This window comes from Myxine glutinosa, chromosome 11, assembly GCF_964187855.1.
Source record: "Myxine glutinosa chromosome 11, kmMyxGlut1.1, whole genome shotgun sequence".
NCBI classification, from domain to species: Eukaryota; Metazoa; Chordata; class Myxini; order Myxiniformes; family Myxinidae; genus Myxine; species Myxine glutinosa.
The window spans coordinates 105,259,739-105,283,118 of NC_136271.1; the positions used below are offsets into that span (position 1 = coordinate 105,259,739).

At 43.8% G+C, this 23,380-nt stretch overlaps 1 protein-coding gene across 1 annotated transcript in view; it reads left to right on the forward strand.

The window, feature by feature from the left end:
- Positions 1 to 4,937: 4,937 nt before the first annotated feature.
- Positions 4,938 to 23,380, forward strand: part of SETD3 (SET domain containing 3, actin N3(tau)-histidine methyltransferase) — a 40,907-nt gene continuing 22,464 nt past the window's right edge. Inside the window, exons 1-9 of the mRNA XM_068131364.2 lie at positions 4,938 to 5,554; positions 7,097 to 7,206; positions 18,836 to 18,928; positions 19,048 to 19,196; positions 19,292 to 19,364; positions 19,487 to 19,743; positions 21,042 to 21,100; positions 21,220 to 21,334; positions 23,047 to 23,121. Of these exons, the coding sequence (XP_067987465.1) occupies positions 7,098 to 7,206; positions 18,836 to 18,928; positions 19,048 to 19,196; positions 19,292 to 19,364; positions 19,487 to 19,743; positions 21,042 to 21,100; positions 21,220 to 21,334; positions 23,047 to 23,121 (930 nt within the window). The 5' untranslated portion in view covers positions 4,938 to 5,554; position 7,097. The remainder of the gene's footprint in view (positions 5,555 to 7,096; positions 7,207 to 18,835; positions 18,929 to 19,047; positions 19,197 to 19,291; positions 19,365 to 19,486; positions 19,744 to 21,041; positions 21,101 to 21,219; positions 21,335 to 23,046; positions 23,122 to 23,380) is intronic.

Consider the following 23,380-nt stretch of genomic DNA (forward strand, 5'->3'; position numbering starts at 1 on the left):
TCAAGAGTAGATTACTCGTGGGTGATTGACAGTTTTGCCAGAATACGCAAAAGGTTTCATGTCAAAATCAGTTCAAAATGTAATTTGTATTTTCAGTATAAACTAGAACATCACTCAGTAGAGAGCATAACTCTGCCAGGTGAACAGTTTACGTTTTGTATCCCAGAGTAGACCAGAAAATCACAATACAGAATCGCATTTAATCAAAATCATTCGTCCACAACTTTTTGAGATATCCTGCTTTATATCGTTTTTGGCCCTATCTCCCAATGGTGAAGAATCACTTTAAAAATTATACTAACCGGATCCGGATCTGCACCAAAATTGAATCAATTCTTCCTTGTCACACAAACAACCTGTCCACCAAGTTTCGTCCAAATCCGTCCACAACTTTTTGAGATATCCTGCTATGTATCGTTTTTGGCCCAATCTCCCAAAGGTGAAGAATCACTTTAAAAATTCTAGTAGCCGGATCCAAATCCGGATCTTCACCAAAAACTAATCATTTTGTCTTTGTCACATACGCTACATCTCTGCGAAATTTTGTCCGAATCCGTCCACAACTGTTTGAGATATCTTGTTCACAAACGGACAAACAAGCAAACAAGAAATATGTCGTGCATAGCACGATACTTGCAAAATTCCTAAAATAAGTTGTTGGTTGAATTTAGTGTCCAGATATGCAAATTCTCTTAAAATTGCAAGTCAATCAGATGAAAATTGAGGATTTTAGAAATCTGGCTTATGTTGACCTTTTGGCCTATGTTGACCTTTTGGCCTATGTTGACCTCAAAAAAAGTTGGGGGTTGAATTCTGTGACCAGATATGCAATTCCTCTTCAAATTGCAAGTCAATCGGATGAAAATTGAGGATTTTAGAAATTTGGCCAATGACCTTTTGGTCTATGTTGACCTCAAAAATAGTTGGGGGGTTGAATTCAGTAACCAGATATGCAAATCCTCTTTAAATTTCAAGTTAATTGGATGAAAATTGAGGATTTCAGAAACTTGGCCTATGTTGACCTTTTGGCCTTATGTTCACCTCAGCAATACTTAGTGGTTGAATTCAGTGACCAGATATGCAAGTCCTCTTCAAATTTCAAGTTAATCGGATAAAAATTGAGGATTTTTGAAATCTGGCCGATGTTGACATTTTGGCCTATGTTGACCTTTTGGCCTATGTTAACCTCAAAAATACTTGGTGGTTGAATTCGGTGCCCAGATATGCAAATCCTCTTCAAATGTCAAGTCAATCGGATGAAAATTGAGTATTTTAGGAATTTGAAAAGGTTGTTGACCTTTTGGCCTTTGTTGACTTTTTGGCCTATGTTGACCTTTTGGCCTATGTTGATCTCCAAAATAGTTGGTGGTTCAATTCAGTTAGCTGATATGTAAATCCTATTCAAATTTCAAGTCAATCATATAAAAATTGAGGATTAAAAAAATTTGAAAAAAAGTCGTTGACCTTTGGCCTATGTTGATCTTTTGACCTTAAATATATATGTAGGATTTTTTCGGACCACGAAGTCCAACATTTGGTGAAGTTTTGTGAAGATCGGTTTAAAATTGTGACCTGCAGGCAAGTATAAGTGAGTGCACAGACAAACAAACACACACAAACACACAAACCGGAGTGAGCAACATACTAATAACGCACAAGACCAACCACAATGTACTTGAAAAATCCTCGATTTTCGCAAGTAACAAAGGGACAGGCAGGCAGGGGTGAAAGCATAACCTCCATCCACCTTTGGTGGTGGAAGTAATAAAGCCATATAATACATCTTTAGATTGTTCAGATGTAGAGAGTTTAGATGAGACAGCAAGATTCATGTACTCATTCCATACCTGTTCTATTTTGCCCCAGCCTCAGTGGTTCATGGTTGAGAACAAATAAGGGTAACATCTGGCCAAATGAGCATGTGACGTATGCTTTCCTGCTGACATTTGTAATTTGGCAGGAGTTTGCCCCCCCTCGATGCCAAGGTCTGGATGCGCCACTGGGTTCTCCTATTTGGTTTCATCCAATTCCTCAGTTTTGTGAGTCCCTGATGAATCACCATCTGTTCTCGGTTTCTTTGACTCGTCTCAACCTTCTCACTTTTCCTCTGCTCATCTTCCTTTTCATCTCCCTCGCTCTGCTTTTGCCCCACTCTTTGCATATCCTTTTCCCTTCACTCTCCTTTTATTTCTATCTGCACAAGTGCTTTTTGAAGGATTTCTTCCCTTAGCAAGATTTCTTGTTTTTTTTTTTCACTTTCGTCTCTCTTTCCAACACCTCCTGCTCCCTCTATCATCTCTTGTTCTCTTTCCGATACAATTAACTCGTCCTTTCCACAACACTTCACATTGCTCTTCTTGTTCCCATTGCGTTACCTCTCTTAGGCAAGTCTCTTCCTCTAATTTCTGCGTATTGAGCTCTCTGTTTTACCTCTTTTTGGTGGATATACAGATGTCTTTGCTTTATCTGTTCCTCTTTCCTTTTCATCATCAATGCTTCAAATTTCTCCTGTCGCTCCAGCTCCTGTTCCTCACCAATCTGCATGTCTTGCTCCAACTTCTGCTCTGCTCACCTTCACTCCTTCATTCCTCTTTTCTCCCGCCTCTGGAACAAACTCCCTCACTCTCTTCAATCCCACTCCACCCTCCAGGTCTTTAAAACAGCTGTTCACCACCATCTCTTATCCTCCCCCATCCAAAACCTTGATCTTTTCTACCCCCGCTAATTTCGGTCCCCTTGTGTTTTATACTCCTCCCCCCCCCCCCCCTTCCCACGCCTCCTGCCCCCAAGCCCTCTCCCTCCCACACTTATCCCTGCTCTCAAATGTTGTGGTTGTGCGCTTCCCCTTCTCTCCCCATCTTGTCTTCCGCTCCCTCTTTTTATATATTTTGTTTGTCTGGTTGATTTGTTTGTGAAATAAATGCTAGCTCTTTCACGAGCCTCGATTCAGTATACAAAAAAAAAACAAAAAAAAAAAAACTGTTGCACAGATTGCTTTCAGTTTTTCAACGTCGAACTGTCTTCTTTCTAAAACGTGTTCTTCGCTTACAATGTTTTTTTTTCCCCCCAGATCCACACTTGGAATTCTTCCTGAAAATACTCTTCCTGATTTGCTCATCTCAATTCCTCCTTATTTATTTTCCTTAGCTCTTCTTGTTTTCTTTCCTCCCCTGTTCATTTATTAGTCGCCCTACCGGTTTCACCAGCGGGGATGATCGGTTTGCTCTTTGTCTGTCCGTCCGTCCTTTTCCCATACCCTTTAACATATTTAACTGAAACTTGGTACATGGCTTTCTTATGATAAATTTCAGAAAAAGTTTGAGTTTCAGGTCGTTTCATCAATTCTTCACAGATTTATGCCCTTTTTGGACTTCGAAAATATCACATTGGTTGGGCTTCAGCATTGAGAAATAGGGCCAAAAATGATATATAGCACGATATTTCAAAAACTTGTGAATGGCTTATGACAAAACTTGGTGGATAAGTTGGTTAGGTGACAAGAATAAGCCGATTCGATTTTCGTTCATGTCCGAATCCAGATCCGCCCTATCAGTGAGATAGAAAACGTAAACTGCTCACCTGGTGAAGGTATGCACTCTAATTTTCGTTGAGTATCCTGATTTTCCTGTGGGGAAAGTAAGTTTATTGTAGGACACTACCATAGCTCTAGATAAATTAACCTGTTCTTCCTCGACTAATTTGCAATTCCTATTGTTTTGTGCACTCAGGTGTGACCCTGTTGCAGACATTTTCTTTGTTAACAACTTTAAGTAATCACAACATCCATGGATCTATCATTTACAAATCGTCTTTCACAAACAAAAGCAGAGTTTCCACTTGGTGTGTTGAATAGTTTAACTACAAACAAAAGTTGTTTCCTCAAAGTAAGCGTGATGCTGCAGTTTCAAGTTGTACGCAACCTTCAGAGTCCCAGCTACCATCTTTTCCAGCCCTGGAAACTGAATCGCCCCCAGTACCATTGTGAGACTCCACATCTGGTGTGAGACTCCACATCTGGTGTGAGACTCCACATCTGGTGTGAGACTCCACATCTGGTGTGAGACTCCACATCTGGTGTGAGACTCCACATCTGGTGTGAAACTCCACATCTGGTCTGAGACTCCACATCTGGTGTGAGACTCCACATCTGGTATGAGACTCCTCATCTGGTGTGAAACCACATCTGGTGTGAGACTCCACATCTGGTGTGAGACTCCACATCTGGTGTGAAACTCCACATCTGGTGTGAAACTCCACATCTGGTGTGAAACTCCACATCTGGTGTGAAACTCCACATCTGGTGTGAGACTCCTCATCTGGTGTGAACCCACATCTGGTGTGAGATTCCTCATCTGGCGTGAGACTCCTCATCTGGTGTGAAACTCCACATCTGGTGTGAAACTCCACATCTGGTGTGAAACTCCACATCTGGTGTGAAACTCCACATCTGGTGTGAGACTCCACATCTGGTGTGACTGACCACATCTGGTGTGAGACTGACTCCACATCTGGTGTGAGACTGACTCCACATCTGGTGTGAGACTGACTCCACATCTGGTGTGAGACTCCACATGCGGACAACAATGCGTGAAGATCGGATGCATAGGCTGATACCAACGCACATTCACTATGGTGTAGACTTAGATATGATTGGCATGATTTGATGACTTTACGAGGCGAAATCCATGGACAACATCCCTAAGGTAAATTAATAATTTGGTCAAAAGGCCAACGTTGCATAAAATCGTCAATTTTCGTCCAATTGACCTGAAATTTAAAGAATTTGCATATTGGGTCAAATAATTGGTTCACCAATCAAAAGCTAGAAGCTGATCATGTTTTAGATCAAAAGGTCAAAGGTCAAGGCTGCATAAAATCATAAATTTTCATTTTGTATTTTTTCTTAACTATTGTTATTTGAGCATACGGAAGAGGAAGAAGAAGAAGAAAAATAAAAGAAGAAGAAGACGTCTAATACAAACGGTTGCGGATGGGCTTTGAATTTTCTTTTTTTCAGATTGCTTTCCTTTCCGAATTACATATTAAATCCATTATTGAACCTTTTTATTTCCTGCGGACGGTTTGATTTGCGCATGCGCACTGGGGTTCGGCCTATCAACCCGAACAGGAAAATAACTCCGCCGGGCCTTCTCTCTCCTCCTCCCGCTCTCCTTTCTACCTCCTTTCTCCTCCTTTCTCCTCCTTTCTCCTCCTTTCTCCTCCTTTCTCCTCCTGTCTCCTCCTGTCTCCTCCTTTCTCCTCCTCGCTCTCTCCTCCTCTCCGGCCCATGCAACTTGCAAGCCACTGTCTTTTCCTTTCTGTAATTCTCGTGATCTGTATTCGACTCATTTCTCTGTCCATCAGTGAATCGTTTCTTGATCTTCCTTCTGACTTCTCATCCATCTAACATTTTGCTTTATAGATAGCTCTTTAAAGGGTGGGAGCGGGAGAGGTGCGAGGTAGCAAGGTGCAACTGCAACGTGTGCAGTGGTGTGCTGGTGGTGGAGGCGCGCGGTGCCGCTGTCGATTGATTACTGATTAGTCGGTACTTCAGGTTAGTGTGTGTCAGTGTGTGTGTGTGTGATTGTGTGTGTGTGTATGGGTATTGTGTGTGTGTGTATGGGTATTGTGTGTGTGTGTGTGTGTGTGTGTGTGTGTGTGTGTGTGTGTGTGTGTGTGTGTATGTATGGGTATTGTGTGTGTGTGTGTGTATGGGTATTGTGTGTGTGTGTGTATGGGTATTGTGTGTGTGTGTGTGTGTGTATGGGTATTGTGTGTGTGTGTGTGTGTGTGTATGGGTATTGTGTGTGTGTGTGTGACTATGGGTATTGTGTGTGTGACTATGGGTATTGTGTGTGTGACTGTATGGGTATTGTGTGTGTGACTGTATGGGTATTGTGTGTGTGACTGTATGGGTATTGTGTGTGTGACTGTATGGGTATTGTGTGTGTGACTGTATGGGTATTGTGTGTGTGACTGTATGGGTATTGTGTGTGTGTGACTGTATGGGTATTGTGTGTCTGTGTGTGCCTGTGTATGGGTATTGTGTGTTTGTGTGTGACTGCGCGTGTGTGTGACTGTGTTTGTGGGAGACACGAGACTGCGTGTGTGTGATTGCGTGTGCGTGTCTCTGTGTGTGTGTGTGATGTACAATTGAAGAGAAACCTAAATGCATGAAGTCCAATGACGTAATCAAATCGTTTTTTTTTTAATAACAAAAGGGTGGAAATGATCAATATAGAGAAAATGCAACATCGGAGAGAACTTTGGAGTAAACTTGCAGAAACAATACAACAGAGTTGGTACCAATGGTTGTGTACACTTTCGGAAATGCAATTAGGAGAATGGTCTTCAACTATAAGGAAACAGTACAATCTATAGATGTAGTGAATGGTGAAGCAACACACATCGTTGTAATTGTGAACATTTTGTATTTAAAGATCCACAACATAAACACATTATCACAGGTGATCTCAGAATAGTGAAAAATAGCAAATTAAGTACTAACAAAAGAACCAAACAAGTACAGATACATTCAAAGTACACCGTCCCCTTGCCAAAGATGAGAAAGATGAGAAATGCCCAGATGAGAAAATAAATAAATAAGTACTTAATTAATCGATAATAATTAAGTAATTAATCAATTAATTGATTCATCCAAAAACAAAAATACCGTTTTTGCCAAACAAGTACAGATACATTCAAAGTACACCGCCCCCACACCAAATTAATAAATATCCTCCAGCGCGACATTGCCGGGGCGCCTTTGGTGCCCGGCGATACCGCCGTGCAGCTCATAGAGACTATTTGGAGGGAGAGGTGCACAATAATTGATTGATTAGTTGCTTGTACAATTGCTTGCTTGGGAGAGGTGTACAATTGAATTGATATTCTGCTCACAAACAAACAAGGGTTAAAACATAACCTTCCTCCACCTTCTGTGACGGAGGTAGGGCCTAAGTAGAAAGCGTCCCAGAATGCGAAGCCCCTCCGTGTCCGCTTTGTACTCAAACTAAAATTGATGAAAGCAACAGCTATTGCATTGAATGGAAATTGCCCATCACATTAAAACTTGCACCCATTTACCCTCCCGTAGAATGGGTAAAAAGAGCAGAGTGAAAACACAGAAGATCACAGCAGCTGCTGGAATGACTCCAGCACCGAGCTCCAAGGAAATGCTCCTGCTCATTGGAGATTTGCTTGAAAGTACGTTGGCTGTACGAGTGTGTACACGCACCATGACTTACATTTGCAATATAGTTGGAAATGAAACACCTCAGAGTTAATCGAGAAGAAATATCATTTCTCAAGATTTTTTTTCTCATCTACAGTACCTTCAGAAAGTATTCACACCCCTTGACTTTTTCACATTTTGTTGTGTTACAGCCTGAATCTACACATAATACCCCATAATGCCAAAGTGAAAACGTGTTTTTAGAAATATTTACAAATTTATTGAAAATGAAGTACAGAAATATCTAATTTACATAAGTATTCAACCCCCTGAGTAAATGCTTTGTAGAAATGCCTTGGCAGCGATTACAGCTTCGAGCCTTCTTGGGTATGTCTGTATCAGCTTTGCACATCTGGATTTGGGTTTTTTCTCCCATTCTTCCTTGCAGATTTGCTCGAGCTCTGTCAAGTTGGATGGGGAGCATCCGTGAACAGCAATCTTCAAGTCTTTCCACAGATTCTCAATGGGATTCAAGTCTGTACTTTGACTGGGCTACTCAATGACTTTCATGTTCTTGTTCTAAAGCCATTCCAGTGTTGTTTTGGCTGTATGCTTGGGGTCATTGTCCTGTTGGAACATAAATCTTCACCGCAGTCCAAGGTCTTTTGCACTCTGAAGCAGGTTCTCCTCAAGTATTTGCCTGTATTTGGCTCCATCCGTTCCTTCTATTCTTACGAGTCTCCCAGTCCCTACCACTGCAAAGCATCCCCATAGCATGATGCTGCCACCACCATGCTTCACGTTAGGGATGATGATGAGCTGTGCTCGATTTCTGCAAGACGTAGGGCTTTTCATTCAGGCCAAAGAGTTCAATATTTGTCTCATTAGACCACAGAATCTTTTGCCTCATGCTCTGAGTCTTTCACGCGCCTTTTTGCAAACTCCAGGCGTGCTGTCATGTGCCTTTTTCTCACGAGTGGCTTCTGTCTGGCCACTCTCCCATGAAGCCTAGATTTGTCAAGACAGTGTTGCCCTTCTGGCAGGTTCTCCCATCTCAGCCAAGGAACCATGTACAGTTCTATCAGAGTGGTCATTGTGTTCTTGGTCCTAAGACCAAGGTCCTTCTTGCCCAGTTACTCAGTTGAGTCAGATGGCTAGCTCTACGAAGAGTCTGGGTAGTTTCGTTTCCTTTCCATTTCATAATGCTCTTGGGAACTTTCAACACACTCAAAATTGTTTTATACCCTTCCCCAGATCTATGCCTCCTCGCACTTCTATCTCGGAGTTCTACGGACAGTTCCTTGGACTTCATGGTAGAGTTTCTGCTCTGACATGCACTGTCAACTGTGGGACCTTATGTGGAAAGGTGTGTTTCTTTCTGAATCATGTCCAATCAATTGAATTGGCCACAGGTGGACTCAAATCAAGTTGTAGAGACATCACAAGGATGATCAAAGGAAAATGGATGCACCTGAGCTTAATTTGGAGTGTCCTAGCGAAGAGGTTGAGTACTTACTCACTCAACACATTTCAGCTTTTCATTTTTAATTATTTTGTAAAAAATATCTTTTTAAAATTGCCACTTTGACATTAATGTGGAACTTTGTGTAGATGAGTGACAAAAAAAATCTCGATTTAATCCATTTTAAATTCAGGCTGTAACACAACGAAATGTGAAAAAGTCAAGGGGTGTGAATACTTTCTGAAAGCACTGTATATTGATTTTGATGGTGAGTTGGTGATGGTCATACTGTAATGGATGGGAGTGCCAGAAGCAGAAGCTAGGTTGGTGGAAGGATGTACAAGGGAACGAAGGGAAGAGTTTTGGTTAGTCTTAGGAAGTTGCAGGAGTTCAGTGTGAACATCGAGTTGAGGCAGGGAAGCTCTGTTAGTCTACTCATGTTTATCATGGTGATGGAGCTGGTAAGCAGGAAGGTGAACATGAGGGGTAGTTTCGGGAAGATGTTGTATGTGGCCAATCTGGCTGTTGTGATGGAGAGTAGGCGGTAGATGCAGGAAGTACTGGGGGAGTGGAAGGAGGCATTTGGGAAGTATGGACTAAAGATGAGTATGGAGAAGAGTGAGGTGATGTTGGTCAGGCAGCAGAGAAAATAAATTAATATCAGGTTAGAGGGGAAGAAGATGAGACAGGGAAATAGGTTTGAGTATTTGGGGGGAACAGTATCCGGGGATGGTAAGTCGGAAGCGGAGGTGCGGAGGAGGATTCAGGTGGGTGTGAATGCATGGAGTAGGATGGAGGGAGTAATAGCAGACAGAAAGATATCAAGGAGATTGAAACAGAATAATCTGATGTCTTGTGTAACACCGGCCTACCTTAACGGTCTGGAGACGGTGGCACTGATGGAGAGACAACAAGAGGTTTCAGGTTTCTGAGAACAACTGTGTCAGGAGGATTACAGGAGTGAAGAGGATGGATAGAAGTAGAATGGATGAACTGAGGGAGGGGATTGGTGTGTAGATGAGCTGGACGGGGAGATTGGTGAAATGCGGGCTGAGATGGGCTCGACACTTGGTACAGATGGACGAAGAGAGAATGGCAAAGAGAGTGGATTGGTTGAAGGAGCAAGGCAGGAGGAAAAGAGGTTGACTGTGGTTGAGGTGGGAGGATTGTGTGAGGAGCGATATCAGTAAGGTGGAGGTGCTTGGAGAGAGTTGGCTGAGGTTGGCTGAGGTTGGCTCTATGATGCCGCTGTTTCCACATCACAATTATGTGTTTTGATTAAAAAAACAATTATTTTATTTTTCTTCTACTTGCTTGATTTATTTAAATTATTGTTTAAGAGATTATTAGAATGTCCTTGCCCCCCTTTTGATTGGTAGCATTATTACAAATTGCACTTGAAAGTAATGATGTCATTAGTATCCAAAACTGAAGATCAAGGTAAGCAACAAATTGCAATCACTTTCGCTCATGAAGGAGCTAATTGACAGAGGGGAGCAGATTCATTATTACATGGACTGGTAGAGGATTCCAGAGGATCAGGGAGATGAGGACATGACACATTAATGAGAGGTGGGGGAGGTGAGGTTTAGTGGGGGCATGTGGGTGTGGCATTAGGTGACGATGGGCAGCATTCTTGAAGGGGGGGAGGGGGGGGCACAAGACAACATACACTCGTACGTTAAATACAACAACAACAACATGCATTTTAAGGCCATTTTCCCTGCTAGAGCGGGGGTTCGCCTTGCGGTCCCCATGACAATCTTCTCCATCTTGCCCTATTTTCTGCATCTCCCCTTGTTAACCCCCTTGCCCGCATTTCTTCTTCCACCATCTTTAGCCAAGTCTTTCTCGGTCTTCCCCGTCCTCTACTTCCTTCTACATTCATTTCCATCCTTCCTCAACACATGACCAAACCATCTCAACCTGTTCCTCTTCACAGCATCAATCACAGGCTCTATTCCCATCATTTTTCGCAATTCATCATTTGTCTTCCTCTCTCTCAACGATACTCCGCACATCCATCGAACCATTCACATTTCCACCCTTTCCAACCTTCATTGCTGCTCTACGTTCATTACCCATGTCTCGCTTCCATAAATCATAACACTTCTCACACATGCAGCATACACCTTTCCCTTCAGCTTCACCGACACTCCCCTCCTCATCAGCACGCCACTCAGTTCCCGAAACTTCTTCCATGCACATCTCACTCCAGCAACTGTTGCCGAGTCTGATCCACCTTCTCCATTCATCATGTCTCCGAGGTAGCAAAATGTTTTCACACCTTCCAGCTTCACACCATCTCCAAGATCCAACTCAACATTTCCTCCATGTGCAGCTCCCTCTGTGCACACCTTACATTTGAATGTAGCTGCCACACTGGTTAATGACCCTCTCAGACCACTACATTTTTGATGAACCCACTCAGCGCACATTGTACATTGAATGGAGTTCACTCCGACACCCTTCCTGCACACAGCACAGGGCCACTTCCCAGTTCTCTCCACCTCACCACATGCTTTACCACTTGCCATCACCTTCGTCTTTCCGATATTCACCTTCAGACCTATTGTCTCCATACATTCCTTCCACTTGTTCATCTTTTCCTTCAGTCCATCCATACTTTCCGCAATCAACACCAGATCATCTGCATACAACAACTCCCATGGTAAACCCTCCTTTACGTTCTGAGCCAGCACCTCCATCACAGCTACAAATAGTAGTGGACTTAGTACCGACCCCTGATGCACTCCCACCTTCACCTCAAACTCACCACTGTTCCCGTCCTTCGTCCTTACAGCTGTGCACGCTCTTTTGTACATTGCCATCACGACTCTGATCAACCATTCCTCCACTCCTAACTTCCTCATTGCCCATGTCAATACTTTGCGTGGAACCCTATCGAATGCTTTCTCCAGATCAACAAACCCAAGAAACAACTTCTTCCTCTTCTCCATGTGCTTCTCCTGCAACTGCCTCACAATAAAAAGCGCGTCTGTCGTTCCTCTTCCTGGCATAAATCCAAACTGTATTTCGTCGATCTTCACTTTCTTCCTTATCCTCCTCTCCAACACCCTTTCCAATACCTTCATTCCATGCTCCAATAACTTTATCGCTCGGTACGAGCCACACTCTAGACCAGGGGTCGGCAACCTTTTTGACATGAAGTGCCAGTTTGAAATGTTATTGTTAATTAGTGTGTCATATCAACATTAAGTTTAACATTAAGTTTAATTATGACACCACATCAAAAAAATATTTCCAACAGACATGGAATTTAATTCCATCCATACATGCTACATGCATAGCAACAACATCCATACAGGCTACATGCATAGCAACAACATATGAAAGAAACATTTATCTCATAATCAGAACATTGTAATCGTCATTTTATCATTGTAAAATTTGTCCCCCATGAGGTTACAAATTATATGCACTGACCCCATTTCAAAACACTGCTTTCAGTAACTCATTTACAAAGCATTGCATTGGGAACAAATTTCAAAAAGGGAGAATAAAGTGTATCAAACAGAAATACCAGTACTATACAAGAATGCTGCCATCCTCCTGAAAACATCCACATCTGAGTTGGAAAAAAAGAGATGGACAGACAGCTGCATATGCAAACCCATGTGTACTACAAATAAACAGATGCCTACCAGTTAGTGTGATCCCTGGCCCTGCTTTCCTTTGCTGAGCTCCATTATCTGGGGGTTGTAGTTAGTCACTTTAAGTTGCACACATGCTTCGGAGTGGTCGGTTGTCAAACGACTGAGGGAGGGGCTGAGCACGTTCTTCATGTGTGAGAATATCTGCTCACAGAGGTACGTTGACCCGAAGACTGACAGCAAAGCCAGTGCAACGTTCCGGAGACAGCTGAACTTCTTCGGCACGGATGTCCAGCAGGTGAAGATGCAGGTTCCGTAATCTTGCACTGCCGTGGTTTCTAGTTGTTTCCGTAGCTCTGCAAACTTAGTCACCCACAGTGTTGAACTCTTCAGCTCAATCAGCTGCATTTCCATGTCCTGTGTATCCAACCAGTCTATCAGAGATAAATCCAATTCGTGTCCATCAAAGCTGTCTGGCTTGATCAAGAAAGAGAACATGGGTCCATACTTATGAAAGTCCCCAAATCGTGTTGTGAACTTCGACTCAAGCTCGCTCATGTATTTGCATATTTCAGCGGTGCTGATGCTGTGCTGCGAGGACAGCTCCCTTATGTGTCTGAAGTAGCGGAAAGTGGAGGTAGCAACATCGCTTGAAAAGATTGCTCACTTGCCGACAAAAGCCGTCCATGTGTCGAAGATGTCCAAAACAGTTTGCCCTGCACCTTGCAGTCAGAGATTGGGTTCGTTGAGGTGTCCCGTAGTATCCGTGAGAAACATAAGTTTCACAACCCACTCCTCGTCCTCGAGTTCTGGGTAGAGTCAATCCCTCGCTCCTCAAAATGTTCGATAAACACCTTGGCTGTGTCCTCACATTTTGCTGTGTCAAACATTGGCTTTAAGCAGCAGAGTTCCTCTCTTACAGTCGAATCACAGGATCCTGCCATGACTGCCAAACGTGGTATGTCATTCACGTCCACGCTCTCGTCAAGTGCAATGCTAAATACCACAGAATCTTTTAACCCAGCTATTTGCTGCATGCTCACATTTTCTGCCATTTCTTCGATGCGTCGCTAAACACTTCTAGCTGACATGGGAATATCTTTTATTCTTGATTTGATTGTCTCTTTGTTTGGTAAGGCTTCAAACCGAACCTCTGAGCGACAGAGAAAAGCCTCCTTAATATATTCGCCATCAGTGAATGGCTTTCCGCATTTCGCAATGCAATGAGCAATGCGATAGCTTGCTTCAGTCGCATGGTTTTTAGCAGTGGCAAAGATTTTGAGGGTGTTGGCTTGCTTCCCATACCTGGACACGGCACGTTTGATGGATTCTGCCTTTTCTGCCTGATCTTTGAAAATTTTCTCGTGCTTTGTCTCAAAATGGCACTTAACACTCCACGTTCGACAAACAACATTTTCAAGCGGTGCTGAAAACCGGTAGGGGTCTAATAAGACAGGCCGCGTAACAGCCAATGGCTGTTCAAGAGGTGATTTGGCATGCAGCTGAGAGGGCACTGCTTTCACCAGTGTGCCAATGATTACGCTGCCGCATGCCAATGGTGGCACGCGTGCCTAAGGTTGCCGACCCCTGCTCTAGACTCTAGAGGGTCACCTTTCCCCTTGTATAGAGGGACGAGGGTACTCAGTTCCCAATCCACTGGAATGCGGCCTTCTTTCACCGCCAGAGTACAGATCTCTGTCATTCTCTTCACACCCCAACTTCCTGCTGCCTTCAACATATCTCCCACAACTCCCGTCGGCCCTCCCGCTTTTCTACTCTTCATTGCTTTTATGGCTTCCTCAACTTCCTTCTCAGTTATCTTCTCTGCCGGTCCTAAAACTGGGTTACTCTCTATGTTGCCATCCCATTCATTCTCTGTATTCAACAGCATTTCCATATATCTTTTCCATCTTCCTTTAATTCCATCTGGGTCCACAACGATTTGTCCCACTTCATCCTTCAAGCAACTCACCCCCATCACATCACACCTCTCTTTCGCTATCTGCTTTGCAATCCTGAATACTGCTCTCTGACCCTCTTCCGAATCCAAGCGTTCTCCGAACATTTTCCTACATGCCTCCTGCGCCTTTGCTACCTCTTTCTTTGCAGCCTTCTTGGCTGCCTTATAACTTTCATGCTCTGCTGTTTCTGCTCCCGTACCCTTCGCCTTCTGCCACTCCTTGAACTTCTTCCTCTTCTCGTCAATCCTCTTTCCAACTTCATCATCCCACCACCATGTTTCCGAGTGCCTCGGTGGTCCTTTTGTCCATCCACATACCTCACCAACGGCTCCCAACAGACTAGCTTTCATTGACATCCAACCACTTTCAAGCTCAACCACATCATCCTCTACCCTACTCAGCCTCTCTTTTAATGCCTCCCTTACTGTCACCTCTTTCAACCTCCACACCTTCATTCTCAGTTGGTACTTCACCCGCCGAGCTCTCCTCGCACCTTTCACCCTTATGTCGCAGACAACCAAGTGGTGCTGTGAAACAGCCTCCTCCCCCGGGATCACCTTTGTGTCCCGGAGGTGCCCCCTATCTCGCCTACGCACCATCAGGTAGTCAACGGTTGTCGTCGACCCACCTGACGTGTATGTAACAATCTTATTATCCTCTTTCTGGAACTGAGTATTACAAATCAACAAATCAGCTCCATCAGCAAACTCCAAAATCCTTTCACCTTCTCCATTTCTCACATCATATCCGTAACCCCCATGAACTCCCTCAAAACCATCCATACTCCTTCCCACATGTCCATTTAGGTCTCCTCCTACCACAACAACTTCCTCATCTTTCACGTTTTCCATCAGCTTCTCTATCGCACACCAGAACGTGTCCTTCTCTTCATCGCTCCGACCAACCTGCGGAGCATATCCCGAGATGACTTTCACCAAGAGCTTTCCAATCATCATTTTCACCATCATCAACCTATCACTCACTCTAGTCACACTCACTACACTGTCTACAAACTCTTCAGAAAACAGGACACCAACACCATTCACGCCCTCCAGGCACCCTTGCCACACAAACTTGTATTTCTGCCCCTGCCTACCCTTCACCATTCTCACACCACTTCCCTTCCATCTCGTCTCTTGCACACAACATATGTCCACTCTTCTTCTGACCAATACTTCCACCACTTCTCCTGATGTCCCTGTCATTGTCCCTACATTCCATGTCCCAAACCTCAGAAACCGATCTCCACTTCGGGCTGTACCCTGCCCATATGTACAAACTTGGCATTTAATATGGAATATTTTTTTTGTGGGGGTGAACTTACTTTTCAAGATGTCTTAGAACCAAAAGTTCATTGGAATTATGTTGAAATTATTCTAGATTTTGTTAATGTGACCTTTACAAGAAACAAAAACCACATTTGATATTTCGAAACAAATAAATTGATCCTTGAAAGTGATGAAAACTGATATCGAACTCAATTCATGTACAGTACTATGTTAAACTTCTGTACGTTTTCCAGAAGTATCTCTTTATTTTGCACATTAGCCAAAAATTTTTTTAAACTAAAACAAAAGTTAAATTACGACTGGGATTACGGACTGTAAAATTACAGTTCAGTGCTTCGTGTAACCCCCACGAGCATTCAGGAGAGCACGTACACGTTGAGGCATGCTGTTCACGAGATTTGCCAAGGTTTGGACAGGAATCGCTTGCCATGCAGTGACAACAGCCTGCTGCAATTCACGCACAGAGGTCGGCTGCTAGTCCAAGTTGTCGATTTGACGCGTTAATTCTGCAAACAAGTTCTCTATCGGATTCATATCCGGGGACATGGCAGGCCACTCCATATGCTCTACACCACGGTCAGCAAGAAAGTGTTGGATCATGCGAGCACGATGAGGCCGTGCATTGTCATCTTGAAAGACAAAGTTTCCTCGAAAGGCTGCACGAATAAATGGAAGCAATGTTTCTTCCAGAATGGCCCTGTGCTTGAACTGGTTCAGGTTTCCATTCAGAACAACCAGGTCAGTTTTGCCCCCTGCATGAAAAGCAGCCCAAACGGTCACCCCACCATCTCCAGCTTGGACTCTTGGCACTATACAATCTTCGCTGTAGGCTTCATGCACTTGTCTGCACACTCGGACGCGGCCATCTTGACGATAGACCAGAAATCTAGACTCGTCACCGAAGATCACGTGATTCCAGTGTCCTGGCTGCCATTGACGGTGCTCTCTGGCCCACTGCAATCGACGCTGGCGGTATTGTCTGGTCAGGCGTGGCTTTCTCATGGGATGCCTGGCACGATAGCCTCCTTGAACCAGTCGTTGGTTGACTAGCCTTCTGGATACAGGCACATTTGTCAGTTGCTGCCACTCAGCCCTAAGCCGATTAGCTGACTTGGTATGGCCATTGCGGACTAACCGGTGCAGGTGGCGATCATCCCTCCTTGTGGTTCTGCGGGGACGTCCTGGCCTCGGTATTGGAGTAGGTACACCCCTCTGAGCATTTCGTTTCAGGATCTTTGACACCTGACCTTGAGTGATGCCATACTGCCGAGCAATAGCACGCTGTTTCATGCCGTAATTTCGTAAAGCCACCACTCCATGACAAACAGCATTGTCGAGTTGACGGACCATCTCCAGAGGAAGCGGCAATAACTTTTGGAGATGTGCAGCAGTTGTTTTCCACTAATACAGAACGCAACAACCCTTATATACCCGACTGTGAAGCCAATCGTCAAATGCACCTGTCCGTACATTTTGCCACGCCACCTGTGATATGATCCTGTTGTTGACTTCTTGCTGCGACAGACAATCAGTGACATGGTTCTTTTAACAAATAAATCACCAAAGTGTAAAAGAAACTCACCAGATTGATATACTGAGTTAAGAAAGTAAACCCAAGTCAAGAAAAAAAAAATATTCCATATTAAATGCCAAGTCTGTAGTTGTAATTGTCATGGTTCTCCTTTTGAGGCAATGTTTTTTTTTTATGGCCGGATGCCCTTCCTGACGCCAACCCTCTTAGTCGTCTCTTATGACACGCAGGGATACGGTGTACCTATTCTAAATCCAGGGTACACACTGGGATATATATAAACGCATACAACAGGCTTTATAAATAGATTTGACATTATGTATTAAAATATATTTGATACAAAGTAGGTTTTTGTTGGCTCAAAAATTGTATTAATTTACTATTTGAAGAGTGATTTGTAAACGTTAATATTACAAACGCCCACTCTATGGTCAGAATATAAAGGTTGGCTTTCATTTAAACTGGCAAGCTTGCCCTGTATGTTGTCACATTTGTGATATTCCACAATTTTTTTTCGATATTTGTATTGTAACAGTCGCACATCTTTAGTGACGGTCATGCGACCGTGGTGAATCTGCCAACCAGATTGGCCGAGCGATCCCCTTTTTAAATGCTTGAACGCGAGTTGGATCGGCCCGTCCAACAGGTTGATAGGCCAATTCTGCTCCTGCTCCCAAATGAAAATTTAAGCCTGCTCCCAATGACCGACCAAGGTTTTATCCAAATGGGAATATTTATTTACAGGGAGAAAAGGGGGAGGAAAAAGAACATGCCCGGACAGCGGGGACCACAGTCAGTAACAAATGAGTAATAAATAATCCAACGTGCCTCCGTAACCATGACAGCTTAACATATAACTCTATCCATTCACTCGAGGAACACGGGATGGAGAAAGAAGTGGTCAAGACAGGTGGAGAAGAAACATGCTCCGGCCACAATGCTTGTGCACTTGGTGTAGGGTCCTCATTCAGGTGTGCATTGACAGGTGCAGGAGTGGTCCTCACTGCTCCTGGTGCATTAAATCCCATTTCCCCAGCCACTTTCACATTTTTTATTTCCAGGAATGACATCACACACACTCTAACATGTACTATGAAATACTTACTCAAGTCTATCTCTTATTTTACTCCCTAGACCAGATCCGTAACAATATAAAGGGGCTGGCAAGATAGCTTGGAGGTACACACACTCGCCTCTGAGCTGTCTAACCTGGGTTTGAATCCTGACGCAGCTTTAAATTGTCACCCGGTGTGTCCTGGGGGGCATTCGTTGGTGGATGTTAAAGATTCCACGGAGTCTTCAATGAAGATTAGGTGAGTTGTCTCTGGCACCATGAACAAATTCCGAATTCCTTCCCAAAGCACCTCCATTTGAGCTTTAGGCCTGGCCAAAAGCTCCCTCTCACCTGACCCCACAAGAAGAGAGAATTGGGGCTGTCAAATAAATGTTAGTAGTTATTGTGGTTGGCTCACACATATCAGTAGTCATAATAACTTTTGAACTTATTTATTTATCCCTGCTGGCATGTGATCTTTCTTCTGTGCAAATTTGCATAAAGCTTAGAAATGCTGAGATCTCATATACTGCACTGACTTATCTGTTTTTTCCTCATCACATTGTAATTCACATGAAGCTGTGTTATTGTGTTAATCTCTTCTGATGTCATCTTACATGGAATGCTCATGCTGTGCAAGCTATTCCATGGGACACAAGTCACCACGGAAAAGGGAAAGTAAAGTCCAACATAATGTGTGACTTGTGTAGAGTTATTTGATCCCTTTTGAGCTTTGTTTATGTGTGGCAGTATGCAGTGTATCACAGGTTTCACCCAGCAAGGAATGGGAAGAACATTTACAAATCAGGGCACAAGTGGAAAAAATCTGCAAGAAGCAGAAAGGTCAGTCGATCACATAGCACAACTGATTCAGAGGACTTTAAAGTGATGAAAGGGTCCGTTTATTCACCATGACTCGTACGTGCATTAGACGAGGAATTGGATTGGCCTCTGCACTGCAGGTCTTTCGGTGGTTTTCCCTGAATCCCGTGAGGATTACTTCGGTAAATTTATGACCTGGGCATCTGAGAATGGAATTTTGACTGAAGGCCTGGAAATCTGCCTCTTCCCTGATGAGGGTTACGGACTAAAGACCACGCAAGAGCTCAAGGTAACAAAATGTGTGATGTTGATGATGCTTCGAATTGACCTGAGATTGTTTGTTTATAATCACCTCCAATCATGCACTGGGATGTATCCCTCCAGGCAGAAGAACTTTTCCTGTGGATTCCTCGGAGGATGATGATGACTGTGGAATCGGCCAAGACTTCAATATTGGGTGGGCTGGCATGGGGGGTATCAGAGGTGTGCAAAGCATGTATACATATGGCTAGTAGCAAGGAAAGGTGCTCTGCGTGACATGATAGGCTGTTCTTTAAGTAATGGCGAGCATGCGTGCAGGGCCTCTAGTGGCAGAGGATCGTATGCTGCAGGCCATGGGAAACGTGGCGCTGGCCTTACTACTGCTCTGCGAGCGAGCAAACCCAGCATCCTTTTGGCGTCCTTACCTTTGCAGCCTCCCTTCCCGCTATGACACGCCTCTTTACTTCAGCATGTCCGAATTGCACCATTTCCTGGGCACGCAAGCCATGCACGATGTGCTTGCACAGTACAAGAACATCGCGCGCCAGTATGCATACTTTTACCGCCTCGCACAGGTCTGTATGCCGGCAAACATGCACAATCACCACAATGGACCATTATGCTGAAAACAATATTTTTTATGTATGTAGCAATGTGCTCATTATTTAGATTTGGTATATTATATCAACCACTGAGGTCTGCATAGCCTGGTGTTGGCTTAGCGGTTAGGGTGCCGGCTTGGGATCCTAGGATCCTGGGTTTGAATCCCGGTCGATCGCTAAATTAACGCCAGGGCGGTTGACTCAGCCTGTCATCCTTCCGAGGTCGGCAAATTGAGTACCAGCTTGCTGGGATGACTGATCACGGTGTGTACCCCGATTTAGAATAGGTACACCGTATCCCTGCGCATCGTAAGAGCGTGACCAAGGGTTGGCGTCAGGAAGGGCATCCGGCCATAAAAACATTGCCTCAAACAGGGAACCATGATTGTCATGGGGCCCGCAAGGCTAACCCCCGCCTTAGCGGGGAAAATGGCCTTAAAACGATCATTCATTCATTCATTCACTGAGGTCTGCATGCAAGACCAGTTTTTCATACAATATGGTATGTTGTTCCACAACTAACTTGGAGGATCTATCTCGAGACGCAGCACAACAGGTACAACGCCCACAGATCACCAAATTAATTTCCGGTTTACCTTCCATTTTAGCCTATGTCCCTGTACCCAGCTCTCCAAATTCCTGCTTGCTCTCTATCCAATTCCATTGTAAAACAATCTCCTGCCCCTTATGCTACTATCTTTCCAGGAATCCCATTCCCTGCTTTAATAACTCTTTATGTGAGATGGCACTGTCTGAACTGCACTCTTATTTACTCTCAAGCGCTTAATCCTGTTCCTGTTGCTCTCCATCCTGGTAAAAAAACAAAACAGGTCAAAGGTCATGTGCCTTTTAAAAATCATTTTGCAGATCATTAAAAAACAAAACAACCTTTAGAGGCCATTTTTCCCCGCAAAGCAGGGGTTGGCCAATTTTGCAGATCATAATTCGAGTTAAAAGCATCTGCTGGTCTCTTTCTTCTACTTGTCTCTCTGTTCTCTCTTGTTTTCTCTCTCAACTGACCCTTAATTGAGATCAAACTTAACAGTGGGTTGACATCTTATGTAGACTGAGGCAGGTTCATTGACACAATCATGTTGAATTATATTTTCTAGCTTATTTTAATTTATATTTCCGCATGCATCTCAACAATTCTGGTTGCACCAAATTGTGGTAAATTGGAAACAGGACATGTTTTTTGGTTTTGGCCTAGGATGCCTGCACTGATAGAAGGTGCATGCACCGGATTCCAAGGGGTTGCTTGTTGTGTTCAGGTAAATCCAGCAGCCAGCAAGCTTCCACTTCGTGATTCCTTCACGTTTGAAGATTACAGGTGAGAAAGTTTTCACACCGATTTTGTTTCTCATTTGTCCGTTGTGATGAGAAGCTCCTTTTTTGGTGATGTTTTATATTGATTGTGCATACAACAGTGTAGCTTTTCCTGCTTTGTAGGTGGGCTGTGTCCACAGTAATGACCCGACAGAACCAGGTTCCTCTGGAGGATGCATCCCACGTTACACTCGCGCTTATTCCTGTTTGGGACATGTGCAATCATACCAACGGTCTGGTAGGGCCAGTAGCGAGCACATTATTAAAAGAACACTTGCAACAACAGAAAAGCCTTGCTTCGTAACTGTGTATGCTAATGATTTGCCAGGCTTCGCTCAACATCATGTAACTTCTCAGACATTGGTAATGTGTCACAGCAAATGTTATCAGCCTGTTATGCATAACCTTGTGGGACACGGTGCCAGCAAACCCTCTTGGAAGCGTCACTGTGTTGTAGAGGAACCCCTGTTAACTCTCCCTTACCCAAGCCCAACTCTTTCTAAATTCGCAGTTTTTCCTTCCTGATAGTTCATGTATCCATCTTGTCCGCCACATGTGTCCTCCCTTACCTCCTCATTCTTCTCCCTCTAGTTTTTCCCTCGGCCATGCTGATGGTGTGTTTCCCCCTCCTCCTATCTTTCTACTGTTCCTTTTGTTCAGTTACATCCTGGTCTGTTCTCTGTACTAACTCTTCCACGAGCCTTAATTTCATATCCAAAAAGGGGAATTTGCAATGTCATCATGAAATGGAGACCGGTAGTGCAACTTGGATGCGATGTAGTAACGAGCATAGTCCTGCAGAGGTCAGTATGGCCCCCCCTAAAGTTGGGATGCAAATACCACCCGTTAACTGTGATGGAGACCAGAACTCCTGGCACACCAGCACTTGCTGCAAGGTCTTGACCGACGGGTGCCTGTCATGCATTCACCATATTTTGGAGTGCCTTACACAGCCAACGAGGTTTTATATTTGTAGCTGGAAAAGATAATGAAGACAAAATGAAACTTCCGACTAAGTTACAGTTTGTGAAACGTTTAGCCACAGGTAATTAATTATTTGTTTTTCACAGACTGCAATGCAGCTGGAAGCTGTATTTTAACTCTTAATATTGTGTTTGATGTTTCTGAAAATGCCATAAATCTAGAAGTGCTAAGTAGGCTATCAAAATCTGGAGTGTGCATGCGTGTGTGCTCTTGATCATTGTTTTTTTTTTATCTCACCTGGAACTAAGTTCCGGGGAGCTTATGCGATGGCCCGTCGTCAGTCAGTCCGTCAGTCAGTCCGTAAACACTTGCAACTTCTTCTCCGAAACTGCTGAAGGGATTGTGACCAAACTTGGCACAAATTATATTTGTTATGTTGAGACGAAAGTTTGTTCACGACATTTAAAAAACTCGGGGTCTAAGGGGGTCTACCGGGGGTCGGTCAAAGTGGATCCAGGTTTGACCCCCCAAAATAGATATTTGCTTTCTTCTTTGAAACTACACACACAATTTCGATGAAACTTCACCACAACTTTCATCATCCATGAAGTACCGAAGTTTGTTCATGGCATTAAAAAAAATCGGCGTGGAGCGGGTTGCTCCCCAAAGTAGGTATTTGCTCTTCTCTGAAACTACACTCATGATTTCAATGAAACTTGACCACAACCTTCTTCACCTGTGATGTACCAATGTTTGTTCAATGCATTAGACAAATTGGGTCTGATGAGGTATACGGTGTGGGGTGGTGGGGGAGGGGGTTGCCTCCCAAAATAGGTATTTTTTTTTATTGTTTGTTTAAAGTCTAATGAGTATGTTAGTATGATTCTACATGCTGCCCTGTCTTGTAGCGACCATTAAAATTGGCTTAAAATACCTTCAGTCAGTGCAGTATACTGTTTATTCTACCAGGGAGCACCAGGCGTATTGCCCCTATTTTTTAACATTCTACATTATGGTACTTTACAGATAACAACTGGCTACAACATGGAAGATGACCGGTGTGAATGTGTAGCCCTGCGGGACTTTCATCCTGCGGAGCAGGTAGACTTGGGATTGCATCATCTCTTGATATTGGATTATGATTTTTTTTTTTCCAGGGTTCTGAAGTTCTGCTGCCATTGCAAACATTAGTCGATCATTCTTAGCAGGAATTGTCTTTTCCTTTTCTTTGAAGCCAGGCAGACTAGCACAAGTCTGTTATGCTAATGCAACCGATAACCTTCACGTGAAACGTGACCAATGCCAACTAGGATGAGCATAATAAAAGATGGCAAATTTTGTTCATCGTCGGCTTTTAGTT